We start from the raw sequence: 16,375 nt of genomic DNA on the forward strand, positions 1-16,375 counted from the left end.
GGATGGCCTGGTGACCAGACAATCACAGGTGTACAGCAGAAAGAGGGGCAGGGCTTCCACCTCCCTACTGACCACCCCATTTCTCCAACATGGCAGGGTGAGCTCCATGAAAAGATTGGCAGAAATAAGATGGTCTTAGGGACTTATAGGAGAGATTAGCGATCTCCCTGAATCTAGGGTATCTCCTGCCTCCTGCCACCTTTCCTGACACCAAGGCAAGAGCCTCAGCAGTGAGGTAGGCACCCACACATACCCAGGAGGATGATGCTTAAACCCCAGAGCCAGCCCCTCCACCACACAAAGGAGACAGTCATCCATTCCCAAATCTTCTCTGGATCCCTCACTGGTAGGCAAGCAGCTCCCACCACACACCAGCCAGTGTTCATGGCACATTACCATATTCACCAAAACGCAGGGATTCCCACTGCTGCCACTCTACCAAGACACTGACAGCGCGCACTCCCACATAGATGAGCAGCATGCCCACAGTGGCGTCCAGGAGGAAGTTGATGAGGTACCTATGAGGAGAGGGCACATAAGCACAATCAGAAGCCACTGAGCTAGGCCCTAGGTACAGAGTTTCCCAGAGTTAGCAGTCAAGGCTGATGGAGGTACAACCTGAGAAGCTGACTGACCCAGTGTTTTTTTCTGATCTTGTTCTTGGAGGGGCTGATAGCCTTGAATGTGCCCATGTGAGAGGCTGCAAAGGTTGCATGCAGCTCTCACTTCCAGGTCCTTGACAAGTTACTAAAGTCAACAACTTGAGGGAGGGATAAGAGAGGGATGAAATGCTTAAAAAGTGTTCCTGTCAGGCCAAGATTGAACAGAAGACAGAGTTCCTGAAAAAAAAAAAAAGTCCTTCTGATTATTCTGATAACTCCCCAACGGTCCAGCCAACATAAGGTCTTGTGACAGTGCTGCTGCCTCAAGGCAGTTCTAGAAAATGTCTCCAGGGTTTTTTAGGCAAAGAGGGCAGGATCATGTGGCCCTTGCTCATTGTGTATAGACATGTACACACAATACTTTTAGACTTTAGAGAGAGTTTTACCCCCTGGGACAAGGCCAAAGGACTGGAGGGAGAAGGCGGGACCAAAAGGCATGCCCACAGTGACCACATGTTCTGCTAAGATCTGTTTCCACAGGGCTGACACAAAACCCTTTCCCTCTCCAAGGTAAGACCCACCTGCCCTCCCTCCTTCAAGGGCCCTAAACCCAGATGCAGTTGAGCCCTGCTGACCACAGGCCTCAGTTCTCTGTTGCAAAGTATGTGGAAGACAAGGTCACTGGATTAGGTACTGACCCACTGTGATACCGCATGGCTTTGACAACTCTGCAGATAAACCCAGGACACTGTGAAACCTAGCTGCAGTGTTTTGAGCGGCCACAGCTTGAGGCACTTTATGAGGATTCCTGGTCCTTCATTCCAACCCCAGCTTGCACTTGCAGAGCACTCTGATCCCAGACAGAACATGCTGTGTCCTATCCCCAGGGGCCAGAAAATAAGCCTAGAGAGGGAGGGGGTGGTGTTTTTCTCCTGCCTGTCCTTCCTCTTTAAAGTCACAAGGGGTCACTCTCAGATCAGAGACACAAAGAACAGTGCTGGCTGCTAAGGCAATTTTTCCTCTGGTGTGAGGCTATAAGGCTCTGGGATCTAATTGGTGTCGAGTGTCTCTCACACCTGAGTCCTTACATTTGAGACCCAGCCTGAAAACAACAAGGATAACTGATACACACACATGCCTTCTGGTCATTCATTCACTCGTCAAATACTTCTTGAGCCTACTATGTGCTGTCCTTGGGAATAAAGGTCAAGTTCTACACTATGCTCAATGTAAGGGAGAAGGGCAGACAGCAGGGAGTCATGCAGGCCCTGGAGCCAATCAGGATGTATTTGAGTCCAGCTCTATTACTCCTGAACTGCATGAACTTAAGTGCCATTATCTCTCTGTGTCTCAGTTCCCCAACTGGAAAGTGGGGATAATCACAGTATCTACATGGCAGAGCTGCTCTGTGGATGAAAGAAGGTAAGAGATGGGTCTGGGATGAAGTAGGTGAGCCTCCTTTCCCACCCCATCTGCTAAGAGAACTATTCAGGTGCTACCAGCAAGGAGTTCAGCATTTCAGGGCCCAATTAAGGTTTTAGACAGATGGCCCTGGGGGCTGTGTGAAAGTTTTTTTTCCAATGATAAGGCAGAACAACCCATGTTCTTTAGGCCAAAGAGGTCAATAATAGTCAACAGTCTGAGACCACAGAGAAGCCCCTATCTGTCTTTTCTGGCACAGAGACATTCCTGCAGGGCATGTTGCTGGGAAGCTGGGTGATGGAAGGGCACTAGAAAACCAAAGGAGGACTGTGAACTGATTAGAAGAAAGCCAGTGTACCAGGCAACTGTCAAAGCCCTGATGGTCAATGGATGGCTGGGTATGTAAGTTCATGGGTGGTATGCACAGGATTGGCCCTCAGAGGAATGTAGAGGAGAAATGGTGACTCCCTCTGCACCCTGGAGGAGCAGGACTGGTCACAGAAAGCAAGACCAGCACACATTTTCAATGGAGGACTGACAATGCCTGCACTCAAATATGTGTCACTTACAGTGAGCAAGGGTCCTCTTCAGTGAGATCTGCCAGGTACACATTTGCAAAGTGGATGAACAGCATCCCTATGGCTTGTTTGGAAGTATCTAAAAACCTGCACAAGACAGAAACAACACCTCTGACCAGTCTGACAGGAAGGTATTTGGAGAAAATGAATGGACCACAGAAATTATCTGGAGGCTGGAAAAACACTCCTAAGGTCAGTGTCAGGGAAGAGTCACTAAAGAACAACACAGAGAGCAGGACACAGAGAGCCCTGAGCTGGGTCCCTCCCCAGACCAGATTTGAGAGAACCAATGGTGGGTGGGTATAAAAAATTTGAATTATCAACATTCAGCAGTGATGTCTATAAGAACAAGTGAGTACATGATTAAAATTTTGTAAAAAGCCTTTATCTCAGTGATTCATCAAGGTTTCTTTTGAAGGGAAAGTGATGTTTTGTCAGGGCAAAAGCAAATCTAAGACAGCCCAAGGCAGCTTCCTGTGGACACCTTGCTGTCCTAAAGAGTTGGCTGTCTCCTTCCAAGTGATTTATTGCCTTGGAGTTTTGTCCCTAGAATTTATTTCTGAAGCTTTACTACATACTGTAAATAAAATACTGCTACAGTGGGTTCATTCCACATGAAATAAATATTTTTAGGATATATATACTCCTTAACACTGAGTGACAGGGATGCTAGGAACATTTTTTATCCTAATATTTGGTTCGTGTCATGTAGTTCCTAATCCTTTGGAATTTCCTGGATGATGGAAGCATCTTTTGTTCTAAGCAGGTGACTTTTTGTGGCTCCTGGATGGCTTCAGAATGGGGAAGGTCATGAGAAAGACCAAGTCATGATGAGAAGCTTAGAACTTTGAGGCCCAACCCCAATTTTCAGGGAGAGGAGAGGGGCTAGAGATTGAGTTAATAATTAATCATGCTTACATGGTGAAGTCTGTGTATAAACAGTTAAACTATGAGGTCTGAGCGCTTTAGGGTTAGTGAACAAATCCACAGTCAGCAATCCAAGGGACAGAAGCTCCTGTGTCCAGGAAACTTTCAGACCTTACCCTCTATATCTCTTCAACTAATCATTCATCTGTATCCTTTATAATAAATCAGTCAATGTAAATAATGTTTCCCTGAGTTTTGTGAGATGCTCTAGCAAATTACTGAAACTGACAGGGGGTTGGGGGAACCCCAACTTCATAGTCAAGTTAGTCAGAAGTTAAGTCAGTTCTTAAGGGAATGCACACTCCTGATTGGCACTGGAATGGGGTAGCCATCATGTGGGACTAAGCCCTCAATCAGTGGGCTCTGTGTCAGAATAGAATTATTATTGCACACCCAGCTGGCATTAGATAATTAGAAAACAGGTTGGTGTTAGGGAACCCCCGCCCCCCACACACACTCTTTGTGCTTTAAAAGTACTATGAATAGAGAAATAGTTTTTCTTTATTCTAGGACCAAGGAAGACCAGTTTTGAATAGAGTAGTTAGAGCTAATCTCCAAATTTTGATTATTTTTTGCTTAAACATATGGACTGTAGAATCCAAGACTCTGAACATTATCTAACAAGAGGTAGACAGAGACAAAGATATCTGGAGAAGAGACGATGCATCTGTTATTATTTTTCATCTTCCAACATTGGAAGCAGTGTGATCATAAAACAAAGGTAGGGATCAAAAGTCATGTGGAAAAATAGGACTGCTTTCATATCACGTACTGTTCCCAATGATAACTCAACTGAGGAAATCCAGACACTATTATGTATAATTTCTCATATTTCATCCCCTACCAGACCCAACCCTGTCTCCCAAAATTCAACACACTCAAAAATATTTTAGGGATGAGTTAGTGTTTCAATACATACCATATTCTCCATGGACGTCTCTCATGCTTTGGTTCTCTGAAGCGTTTGACTGGAAGAAAAGAAAGACATCAGTAACTTTCCAAAGCAATAACACAAAGCAAAATGCACCTACAGGTTGGGTTATCAATCTACTCATTGTTTATTAAGTTCAGCACTTTCTCTTTTAACATGTGACAATATACAATAAGCCAGTGAAAGTCACGGAGGCCCTGCATTGCTGACGACCAGCATAGGACCCTTCAGAACTGAATACTAACGAGAATGACTTCTTAGTGCATGTGCAAAACTGTATTTACTTCTTTGTGACAAGTCTCACTCAGACAATTACTGGAAACAATTAAGTAGAAATTAATTGCTTCTAACTTTGGGAAATGATCTAAGGATAAACTCACCCAGATGTTTACCAAGTGCCTACTTCAAACAAGGAATTGAGGAAGCAAATGTAAACTCAGCTGACTAGCAACCAGGAAAGACAGACACATAACCAGTGATAGAGAAGAGGTGAGTCTGAGGCTGAAGGACAACCAACCCTGCCTGCCTAAAGGAATGGGCATTGGGACAGGCCACACCGATGGAGACAGTCAAGCCAGGTCCTGAGGCCAAGTAAGGATTTGCTACCAGGGAGGGAGAGAAGATCTATTCTGGATAGGCAACACCTTGAGCTCACAGGTACAGGGCAGAGCACGACAGAGTATGTTTGGCATACTTGAACTTGGCTTCAATTCAGCATATCTGATACTGTCGGGAAAATAGCAGAATGGAGGGGAACACACTGAGCAGGAGCCATGTGAGAGAAGGGCCAAGGGGTCTGGAATAAATCCTCTAGGAAAGGAAGAGCCAAGGAAGAGTTCTAAGCAGACTCAAAGACATGCTGGAATTGTGTTTTAGGAAAGGGGCTCTGCTAACTACAGAAGATGGGCTTCCTGGGGTGGAAGGGACAGAGCAAGGATGCTGGTTGTGTTCACAGGAGGCGGCAGTGGTACTACAGCAGTGGAGAGTCAGGAAGGTAGAATTCTCATTCAGCACCAACCTGCTCAGCCTCGGCTGGCAAAGGACTCAGAAGAATTGCCCCCGTGCCCTGGGTTGCCTGCCAACACAACAAACTGAACCAGAGGAAATAGTTTTAAGTCCACATGTCCCCCACTGAAGCTCTTGGCAAGTGTTTCCACACTGATTCTATCAAAACACACACAGAAAGTGCCGCCTGGTGATGTTTTCCCACACAAAAGTACCAAGAAGGAAAGAGACACTGATGTAAGCCTGCAGAAGAGGCCTCATTACAACTGGTAGCAGGCGACAATCAACTTCTGGTGGAGTCCTGAGCTGCCACGGGAGGCGGAGGGTGATGAACAGCCCTCAAATCAATAAACCCCACTTTCTGAATAAACACAAGCAGTCCATATTTGGCAAAGCAAGGACTGCCTGTACAGAGAATTAAAATAACAAGTCTGGTGTTTAGAGAATGTTGATACAGAGACCAAAAAAGCAGGTGGAATTGCAAGGAGGTCTGTCATCTCCTTGACACATCACAGATTCAAAACCTCAACAAAGCCAAAGAATCTGGAGATGAGGCCAGCTGATTCTACTGGCCTGAATGACTCTCAAAGGCAGGAATAATCCCAGCTATTCATTTCCATGAGATACAAGCTGAAGTATCAGAATGGCTGCAATTTACTTACTAGTGGTTTAGGGAGGAAATTACACAGTAGATATGATTATATACATTATATATACAAAATATGATATATGATAATTATAAGCCACAAATATAAATGTATTTTATAATATACTATAGCAATCAGATACAATACATATTCTAAGAGAAAGATGAACAAATGTGGTCTTATGGGCTGAAGCCTGACTAAATCATATGCTAAAGTCCTACAATCTCCAGGATGTCAGAATGTGATTGTACTTGGAGATGGGGGTCTCTAAAGAGGTAATTAAGGTTAAATGAAGTCATATGGGAGGGCCCTAACTCAGTAACAACAGGTGTCCTTATAACAGGAGATCAGGACACAGATGTCAAGAAAAGACACGTGAGGATATAGTAAGAAGGTGGCCATCTGCAAGCCAGGGAGAGGCCTCAGCAGAAAGCAAACTGGCTGATTATCACCTTCACATTCCAGTCTCCAGACTTGTGAGAAAATAAAAGTCTATTGTTTAAGCTACCCAGTCTGTGATATTTTGTTATGGCAGCCTGAGCAAAATAATTCAGCTGATAATACAATAACTGGACAAGGCAAAGGATTCTGAGTATTTATTATATTAGTATTCAGACTTTAACGTACGTTTAATATTTTTCCAAATAAAAAGTTGGTGGAGAAAACATACTCCAGAAGAATAAACTAGTACAAGCACTCAAACATCAACTTGATAATATCTCAAAAATTTAGCCGGGTGCGGTGGTGCATGCCTGTAATGCCAGTGCTTGGGAGGCTGAGACAGGAGGATCACAAGTTAAAAGACGGCCTCAGTAAAAGTGAGGTGCTAAGAAACTCAGCGAGACCTTGTCTCTAAATAAAACACAAAATAGAGCTGGGAATGTGGCTCAGTGGTTGAGTACCCTGAGTTCAATCCCTGGTACCCCTCTTCCAAAAAAAAAAAAAAAAAAGAAACGAAACGAAATACTGGGTGGGACTGGGGTTGTAGCTCAGTGGTAGAGTGCTTGCCTAGCATATGTGAGGCACTGGGTTCAATCATGAGCACCACAAAAAAATAAATAAATAAAAAAAAGGCATTCTGTCTATCTACAACTAGAAACGTTTTTTAAAAAATTTAAACACCCATGCCCCTTTAACCTACAAAGGAATGAATTCTACAAGTATGACTGCAGATGTGCCAAGATGGATAGGGATGTTACTGCAACACTTTCATAACAAGAATCTGGAAAGAAATCAAGGCCAATAAATGTTGATACAGGATTAGTAGACATCATAGCACATGGATACAATACTAAGCAATTGCTAAAAACAAGGAAGATCTAGATGGAGTGACATGGAAAGATTTTCAAATTATGCTAATAAATTGTAAAACAATATGTTACTATGATTTTTTGTTATTGTTCAAGTCAAGTGTGTGTGGTACTGTGGGCACTCAACCACTGAGCTATATCCCCAACCCTTTTTTATTTTTGAGACATGGTCTCACTAAGTTGCTGAGACTGGCCTCAAACTTGTGGTCTTTCTGCTTCAGCCTCCTGAGTTGCTAGGATTACAGGTGTACACCATCAAGTCCAGCTCAAGTCCATTTTTTTTATACCTTTACTTGTTTATTTTTATGTGGTGCTAAGAATTGAACCCAGGGCCTCACACATGCTAGGCAAGTGCTGTACTGCTGAACCGCTGAGCCACGACCCCAGCCCTCAAGTCCATTTTTAATGGATATATATTTTTGCTGGAATGATGCATACATTCCCCTACAAGGCTGCATAAGTAACTATTAACAAGGGCTAACTTTGAAAAAAGAAATATGGATCAGGAAGTGAACTTTCTTTTTTTTTTAATTAATATTTTTGCAGCTGGAGATATAAGCCAGGTCCTCATGTATGTTAGGCAAGCCCTTTACCATTGGACTATACTCCCAGTCTGCAAGTGAACTTTTTGTGTCATTGCAAATGTAATATACAAAAATAATATACAAAATACTCTTTTATATATTAATATTGCTTTTACTTCAAACTTGAAAAAGAAAAGACAAATCTGTCTTAGAGGTTTGTGTTAATGCAGTAAAATAAGTCTGGCAGGTGAACCAGTGTGACTTGAGGTAGGCTTTGGGCCAAAACAGAAGCAGTGTGTAGGTATACAGGCCAGTGCCCTGGGGGCAGTCACACATGGACCACCACTGGCGGTAATCAGAATGGATTCAGGTTCTTCTATGGAGCAGAAATATAACTCCTACCGTCTTCCTCTCCCATCTTCTTTCCCTGGAATATTCCAGTTAAGAATTAATTTTTTTAATTAAAGGAAGAATAAGAGAGATGTTTAGATTCAATTTAGTAAGGGGAAAACAAAACAGGAAAGTTTGTTATCTATCCTGTCATGTCTCATGTAGAGGCCTGCTCCACTGGCAGGAGAACCAGAGGAAACCCTTGCCCTCTGTGCACTCTGAGGAGCCCTGCGGGGTAGGGGGTTTGAAGTATGAAGCACCTCAGCCTGGGAAGAGGTGAAATCTGCAACAAGGAAGGAGAGCAGGGGGAAGTGGGGCTGGCGAGCAGGGTGTAAACTTATTTGAGAGGGTCCAGGAAGTGAGCCAAGACCTGAGGAAAGTGTAATGAGTCAAGGGTCTCTTCCAGGTCTGGGCTGAACCTTTGTGGACAGTGGGTGGAGCCCACTTAACAGGCTCACTCAGCTGCTGTGCTAAGAACAGCCTGAAGGGGGTGATATGGGAGCAGGGAGATCCATTAGCAACCAAGACCATCAGTGATCCTAGGCCAAAGGAAAGCAGCTTGACCTGGCAGCAACAGGAAGTTTGGAGAGAAGAGGTCAGGTTCTGGCTATTTCTTAAACATTGAGCTCACAGAGTGGCTGTGGGGCTTGAGATAAAGGGAATGGTGGGGAGGACTCCAGCAGTGGAAATGCACGCCTGTACTACTGAATAGCAGGTTTTGTTTAAGTGTGGTGGTGGTGGGTAGTGGGTGGGGGATGCACTCGCTCTTCCTCACCATGTGGCTCTGGTTGGCAATGGCTCCACATACTGCTACTTTCAGATCCAGGAGGTGCTGAAGCACAGGTAGCAGCACTTCTAGAGGAAGAAGAACCGTGGTAGGGTGGTGACCAGAGCCTTTGTCAAATGCACCTGGACTTTAGGTTGAAGGAGGAAAATGGGAGGGCCCTATGGATTAATCAAATTACAGCTGCTTCCCAGGAACATGACCTGAAGTACCCAGTATTCGTTGTCAATTCAGTGCCAGTTGGAGCTCAACAGGGAAGTACTTGAAGGCCTGGATGTCTATGAAGACTTTCAAATCTGGGGCTGCTCTGGCTAAGAGAAGGCAACAGCAAGGGTTTGCTGCTGCCTTTGGGAATGAAAAGGAGCCAGAAGGCCTGTTCTCCAGAGTGGTGCCCCAGGATCATAATAACTAAGCTGGGAGCAAAATGATAATTTAGACAACAGTTTGAAAGTCTGATTTATCACTGTATTTATTTTATTTCAGAAACAGGCCCAAGAGAAAGACCCTGACTTCTCTCAGTGGTGCAGAGTCACAGAACTGTCTTATATATGTTGTGTACATAAAACTTGTGCAGTGTCTAAAAAAAAGATTCTGGGCTTCAGAGACAGAAGAGGTTTCCAATTTTGTCTCTGTTTCTAACTTGCTATGAAAATTAATATGCACACACACACAAAAAAAAAAAAGGGAGGGAAAAAGGAAAGAGGGATACTGTTATGACCTACCAGGTTATCATCAGGATTAAATGAGAGCAGACAGACACAAGGCCCAGTTTGCTTGGGAAAGCAACCCTCATTCTGCCATCCCTACCTGACACCCTGTCTTCCCTCTCCTATTTGCATCTACATTCCCCAGTCCTAGGCTAAGCCACTCCAGTCCTGGTCTGCCAGTTGCAACCTGACTCCCCCACACCAACCCCTTCCTCCATCCCTCCAGGAAACTCAGGGGCCAAATCCTAGTGGGATCCTAGGACTGACTTCGACTCTCCAACCCTGTTTCCTCTACCCAGCAATCCTCCCAATGCTCTGAGTGTTCCTCTGTGATTTCCTTTTCCCTCTTAATTCTTGAAGAGAAGTGTCCCCTCTCAGGACTTCTATGCCGAGGGTGTGTCAGCCTCCCAGTGAGGCTACTACTGCAGACTGCCCTATCAGTTACATTGTCTCTTACCCACCCAGTCAATTCTTCCCAGCTTGGCCATTCCTGCCTCTGAGGCTCCTAATTCTCCTCCCTCCCACTCAGCTGTCAGTTTCCCCTGCTGATGCTACAAGTCAAGAGTCTTCTGAATATATCCTCCTCTCTATCTCTAACATCAAACTAGTCTGGGCCCTTGTGACTACATTCCTGTGCTAATGAGGCTGCTTTCTTCCCAGGATCTCAGCCTTTTCCAGGCATCCATCCCCAACCTGCACCGGGAATTTGCCGTGCTGGGGATACAAAGGCAGAAAATGCAGACACGGCCCTTGCTTCAGGGCTTTTGGTCTAACTGTACTACTTGCCATCTAACTAGCTTAAATAACCCCCAGTGTTATGGTTGGGATCTAAAATGTCCTCCAAAGCCATGAACTAAAAGCTTGGTCTCCAGCTGTTGGCACTATTGGGAGGTAGCAGAAACATTAGGAGGTGGGTCTACTTGGAGGAGGAAGACCATGGAAGGCATGCCTTGAAATGTTTATGTTGTCCCTAGCCCTTTCTCCTGCTTCTCAGCCATCACAAGGCCAGCGGCTTTGCTCTACCATGTGTTCCCTTCCTTGATATTCTGCTTCACCACAAGCCCAGAGTGATGGGGCCAAGCAACTATGGATTAAAACCAGGAGCCAAAACAAAGTTTTCTTCTCTTAAGTTGATTTTGGTTAGGTATTTTGTCAAGGCAATGAAAAGCTGACATAGGAAACTAGGGCTGGGGCAAGGTTCTCCAGAAGAGTGTTCACAGGTCTAGGAATCAAGGGGTGGAAATGGGAATGCCTCCCACCATTATCCCTGGTGACCCACTAGCAAAATTTTTGCTTCCTATTCTCACAACCCTATGCTCTACTGGCCTAGAACTCTTAACTCCAGAGGAAGGAATGCTTCCACCAGGAGGCACAACGAGTCCACTGAACTGGAAGGTAAGACTTTTCTCAGGCTACTCTGGGCTCCTCAGGCTCTGAGTCAACAGGCTAAGAAGGGAATTGCGGTGTTGGCATGGGTGATCCTGACTACCCAGGGGAAATGGGACTATTATTCCACAATGGGGGTAAGGAAGAGTTTGCGTGGAGTGCAGGAGGTCTGTTAGGCTGTCTCTTAGTATTACCATGTTGTTATTAAAGTCAATGGGAAACTATAACAATCCTGTCCAAGCAGGATGACAAATAGCCCAGACCCTTCAGGAATGATGGTGTGGGTGGTCACCTCTCCAGGTAAAGAGCCAAGACCTGCTGACGGCAGAGGGAATACAGAGTGGGTGACAGAAGAAGGTGGTTATAAATACCAATTACAGCCACATTACCAGTTTTAGAACACAGGATTGTAATGAATATTTCTTTTCTATTTTGTTAAGAATGTTTGTGTTTATATATAGTAAGCAGATATGTATTTTTTCCCTCCCTTATTCCTTTACTATGTAATATTTATTGACTTAATATTAGTACTTAAATGGTATTAAATCTGTATTATAATATTTAAGTTATAGGATATCAGGAGAAGAGTACACATCTCTCAAAACAAAAACAAAAACTTTGCCTCCTATTCACGAGAAGGATTTATTGTGCTTTTGGTAGCACAAGGATAGTTTTATCACCTTGAGTGGAATTATGACCTTGCTATCTTGTTTAATTGGCGATTAAGTAAGGTTTAAGGAGATGTGGTTTGGTGTAAAGTTAAAAAGTGGTGGACCTATAACAGTTATTCTTGATTGTAACTTGATTGAACTGAGTAAGGCACACTTCTGGGTGTGTCTATGAGGTTGTTTCCAGAGACAATTGGCATGTGAGACAGCAAACTTCTGGATGGAACAAAAGCAGAAAAAGGAAGACTGCCCGTGCATACAAGCTACTTACTTCTTGAGAGGGTGCCTCTATTGCTGTTGTCACCACTGGGGGAAATCAGACTCCAGATTTTTCAGTCTTTCAACTCACATGAGCAACTCTCCACAAAGCTTCAAGCCCTCAGCACCTCACACCGGGGCTGCATTCTGTCCCTCTTGTCTGGAGGCTTGAGCTTTTTAGACTGAGTAGCTACTGGTTTCTTTAACTCTTCAGCACGTAGATGGCCACTGTGGGACCATCCAGTCACTGATTATGTAATTTAATCTAGTAAATCCCCTTTTATAATTATACACACACACAAACACATACAATTGGTTCTATTCATCTAGAGAACCCTAACTAATTCAACCATCTTCTCCAATCTTATTCATTTTTGAATTTAAAATACATCTTTCAGGAAAGATGAATATAATAGAAAATATATAAAATTCAGAACACATTCTGAGTATATAAAATTCAGAGTAGTGTTTATATGCTATATCATTTTAAATCCCCCTTGCCTTTTTTCAACTTTAATTTTAAGGTAGTCATATTTTAAGCATCACATAGATGAGTTTTTTTGAGAGAGAGAGAGAGATAGAAAAGAGAGAGAGAGAGAGAATTTTTTTCCAATATTTATTTTTCAGTTTTCGGTGGACACAACATCTTTATTTTATTTTTATGTGGTGCTGAGGATCGAACCCAGCACCCCGCACATGCCAGGCAAGCACGTTACCGCTTGAGCCACATCCCCAGCCCACATAGATGAGTTTTTTCCCTAATACCTCTTTGGCAATTGTAGGGGGATGAAGGGTGGTCCCCAAAACTCCAAGCGACCTTCAAGCCTACCCACTGTATACCCTGTGCTCCCTTCTCCTATTCTGCTGGGAATGATTTGATCTACTATTGCCGCCTCCCATTGTACAGGGCAGTGACTCATGAAGCTTACATGTTCAAACACAAGATATTTGAATGGTGAAATTTCATTTATCAGAAAAGGGTGACAGAAAAGCTATCTCTGAAGAGGGACCTTTTAAACAACATTCAGCAGAAAGAAGGCAGAGAGTTGCCTGGGTCCAGAAAGAGGGCAGAACCCAGGCCAGACTTGTCTGCTACAAGAAGGGCCACCTTGTCTGAGTGGAAACAACTGCAGGGGACTGTAGACTCTTCAGTGCTGAGGTGAAGTCAACTGCTACAGCCTTCTGGAATCAAAACTCATTCCTCCTGTCCCACCATCTGGCCTTTTCCTTGGGCAGGAATTGCAGAATAATAATGTAAAATGCCACCTTCAGTTTCTCTTTTCAAAAAATGCCCTGCTCAGGTCCTCACTATTTTTTACTAATTAAGATAGGAATACTGGGGGTGGGGTGGGGAAGAAAACTTAAAAAAAAAAAAAAAAAAGATGGGAATACTGGGGCTGAGACTATAGTTCAGTGGTACAGTGCTTGCCTAGCATGTATGAGGCACAGGGTTCAATCCTCAAGCACCCATAAAAATAAGTGAATAAAATAAAGGAATTGTGTCCATCTAAAACTATATACATGTATATATGTATGTATACACACACACACACATGAGATGGGAATACTGTTCATCTATCCATTCATCCATTCTGGATACAGCTATCAGTGGGGTCTTCTTAAAATATAAATAAAATCAAGTTGCCCCTTCACTCTACTTAAAACTCCCATGATTCACAAACTTTCCAAACTTTACCCTTAAGATCTGTATATTTTACTTTACATAAATAATATCTCCATAAAATTAAAACTCACAAACATAAAACCCTCCTGTGCCTTTCCACAGCATTTAGGATAATGCACAGGTTACTTCTCTGGCTAAGGTCCCATGTGACAGAGGCCCTGTCCATTCCTCTGACCTCTCTGACTTGTTCAGCCCCAGGGCCTCCTCTCTGTACTGACCCTGGAGCTCCCTCCTCTATTCTGCTGTTGCAGATCTTCTACATCACCAAGTGTCTGCCTCCCATCTGATCCTGTAGTGGCTCTCAGGCCACCTCTTGGAAGCCTCTCCTGACCACCACATCTACAGATGTGCATCTTTCTCTGTTCCTCAACCTCATTTCCCCATTTTTTTCTTTCGGGTGCTAGGGATTGAGCCCAGGGCCTTGTGCATGACAGGCAAGCACTCTACCAACTGAGCTAGATCCCCACCCCTTCATTTCCCTGTTTTATTTCCTCCACAGCACACATCTCAGAAATTCTGTTTTCTTGACCATTGTCTTCTTTCAACTGGGAAGTAAGCTCTGCAGGGCCAGAAGCTTCTGTCATGCTCACCAAATATTCCTAGTATCTAAGGGAACCTGGCTCATAATGGTAGCCAGAAATTCATTCAGTGTGTCACTCTGATCCTATTTATTGAGGGCTATCCAGATATTTATTTTGACTTCAATAAGTTCTACGAATGTTAATGAAAATCCTCCCAGAAGCTTATTTTGCAAGCCACTAGTCCCACAACAGGATAAAAACTGCTTTGGTGTTGGACAAAGCCAACTGTCAGAAAGACTGCCAGAGGGCAACCACATCCAACCTTTCTTCCTTCTAACTAATGCAAGGCTTGATGAACTGGCTCGATGAGCCAACCTGATCAGGTCCTCCTGCTATGTCTGGCTTTAGAGGCCAGAACAAGATGAATCTGGGTTTATAGCCAGTCGAAGTGCTCATGAACCAGCTTTTGGTAAGGATTTCACTTTCTGGACCAGAGGATGTCCAAGTTCTAAGTTAGCCAGTTTTAATCCTCCCAAAGGCTGAGAGAGAAACAATGGATTCTCCCAGCCCCCCCAAAGCCCCACTAAATTGTCTAGCAAAGAAATATGCTCAGTTTTCTGAACACAGGCCTCCATGAAGCCACTGCTTCCCCAGGGATCAGGGCTGTGGTGCCAACTGCTAATGATAATGATCACAGTAGGAATGGGGGCATTATCACCATGCACATGTCCCACTGGGGGACTGTTCGAGACAGAGAACTAAGAACAGCTGGTAAACAGACAATATATACAACCTTGATATCACTGATTTAAAAAGTGCAAACCAGATATTATTTTTCACCCAGATTAGCAAAGTTAAAACATATAGTGAGGGTATTAGAAAAGAGGTCCTCTTACAGTGCTGGGAGAAAAGTAAACTGGTAAATATGGGGAAGTGAATTTTAATCCTGGCACTCAAAACTGCCCAGATAAAAGGGCATTATGCAGGATGGCTCGGTGACCTGAACTTTCTGGGACCCAAGTATGCTGCAGGTAGAGGTATTTGAGATGCTGCTCTAAGTCCTAGGGATGGGAATTGGAGATGAAGAGATGAAACCTTCAGGAGCTGGAGATCTATAAACCCTTCCTAATGAGGGCATGACTATTAACATATGTCCTTACTGAATACCATGGAAGCCCAAGAAGAAACAGGCTGTCCTGGAAGGACCCTACCCTGCTTCAGGTGGGGAAACTCTAGGAACTGGAAGCTCATAGAAACATGCTCCAGCTACTCCTGCTACACCTCTAACCCTGAAATTTAGGAATTTCATTTAATCTCATAATGGAGATATATGTGGGAGTGTGTGTGGGGGGGTCCTATTTGTAATAACTATTATAATTTCTTTTTATTTTCCCTCCCTCCTTTCTTCCTTCCTGTTTTTATTTTGTTAGTTTGTGATTCTTCTTGGTGGATTAAACTCAGAGCCTCACACTCTAGGCAGGTGCTCTATCACTGAGTTACATCCCCAGCCCTCTTTATGAATTTTTTTGGAAACAGGGTTTCACTAAGTTTCCCAGGCTGACCTCAAACTCGAGATTTTCTTGCCTCAGTCTACCAAGTGGCTGGGATTATATGTGTGCACCACCACGCCCAGCTTATTTATTTTCTTCAAGACACAGTCTTGCTATTGCCTGGCCTGGCCTCATCACTCAAGTGATCCTCTTGCCTCAGCCTCCTGAGTAGCTGGGGCTATAGGCAATGCTCCACCAAGCCCAGCTTTGATTTGAAATGGATATACACTGTGACCCAGAAACTCCATGTCTAGGATTTCCTTCTTCTACAGTTACACTCACACAAATGAGCAATAGAGTCTATGTACCAGAATGTGCTCTATAGCACTATCTGTAAGAATTAAGACTGAAAAACTACCTAAATGTTCATTGGTAGGGAAGGGATTAAATGTATGTTATCATACAATGGAAGCCAACTGTTAACTAAGGTAGAAAGTTGTGTGGTGGCACATACCTGTAATTCCAGTGAACACCTGCTGAA

At 43.8% G+C, this 16,375-nt stretch overlaps 2 protein-coding genes across 6 annotated transcripts in view; one reads left to right on the forward strand and one right to left on the reverse strand.

The window, feature by feature from the left end:
• Nucleotides 1–16,375, reverse strand: part of Stimate (STIM activating enhancer) — a 52,573-nt gene that overhangs the window by 12,065 nt on the left and 24,133 nt on the right. For all 5 annotated transcript variants that reach the window (XM_076836099.1, XM_076836021.1, XM_076836339.1 and 2 more), the window contains exons 2-4: nt 4,449–4,497; nt 2,594–2,689; nt 397–518 (exon numbers count right to left, since the gene is read on the reverse strand). In XM_076836099.1, the coding sequence (XP_076692214.1) occupies nt 397–518; nt 2,594–2,689; nt 4,449–4,497 (267 nt within the window). The remainder of the gene's footprint in view (nt 1–396; nt 519–2,593; nt 2,690–4,448; nt 4,498–16,375) is intronic.
• LOC143412073 (large ribosomal subunit protein bL20m) lies at nt 9,092–9,532 on the forward strand. Its single transcript, XM_076872907.1, is given in 5 exon segments — nt 9,092–9,125; nt 9,128–9,250; nt 9,253–9,349; nt 9,351–9,401; nt 9,403–9,532. Coding segments are annotated over 5 exon segments (435 nt in total).

Source organism: Callospermophilus lateralis, chromosome 1 (genome assembly GCF_048772815.1).
Source record: "Callospermophilus lateralis isolate mCalLat2 chromosome 1, mCalLat2.hap1, whole genome shotgun sequence".
Lineage (NCBI taxonomy): Eukaryota > Metazoa > Chordata > Mammalia > Rodentia > Sciuridae > Callospermophilus > Callospermophilus lateralis.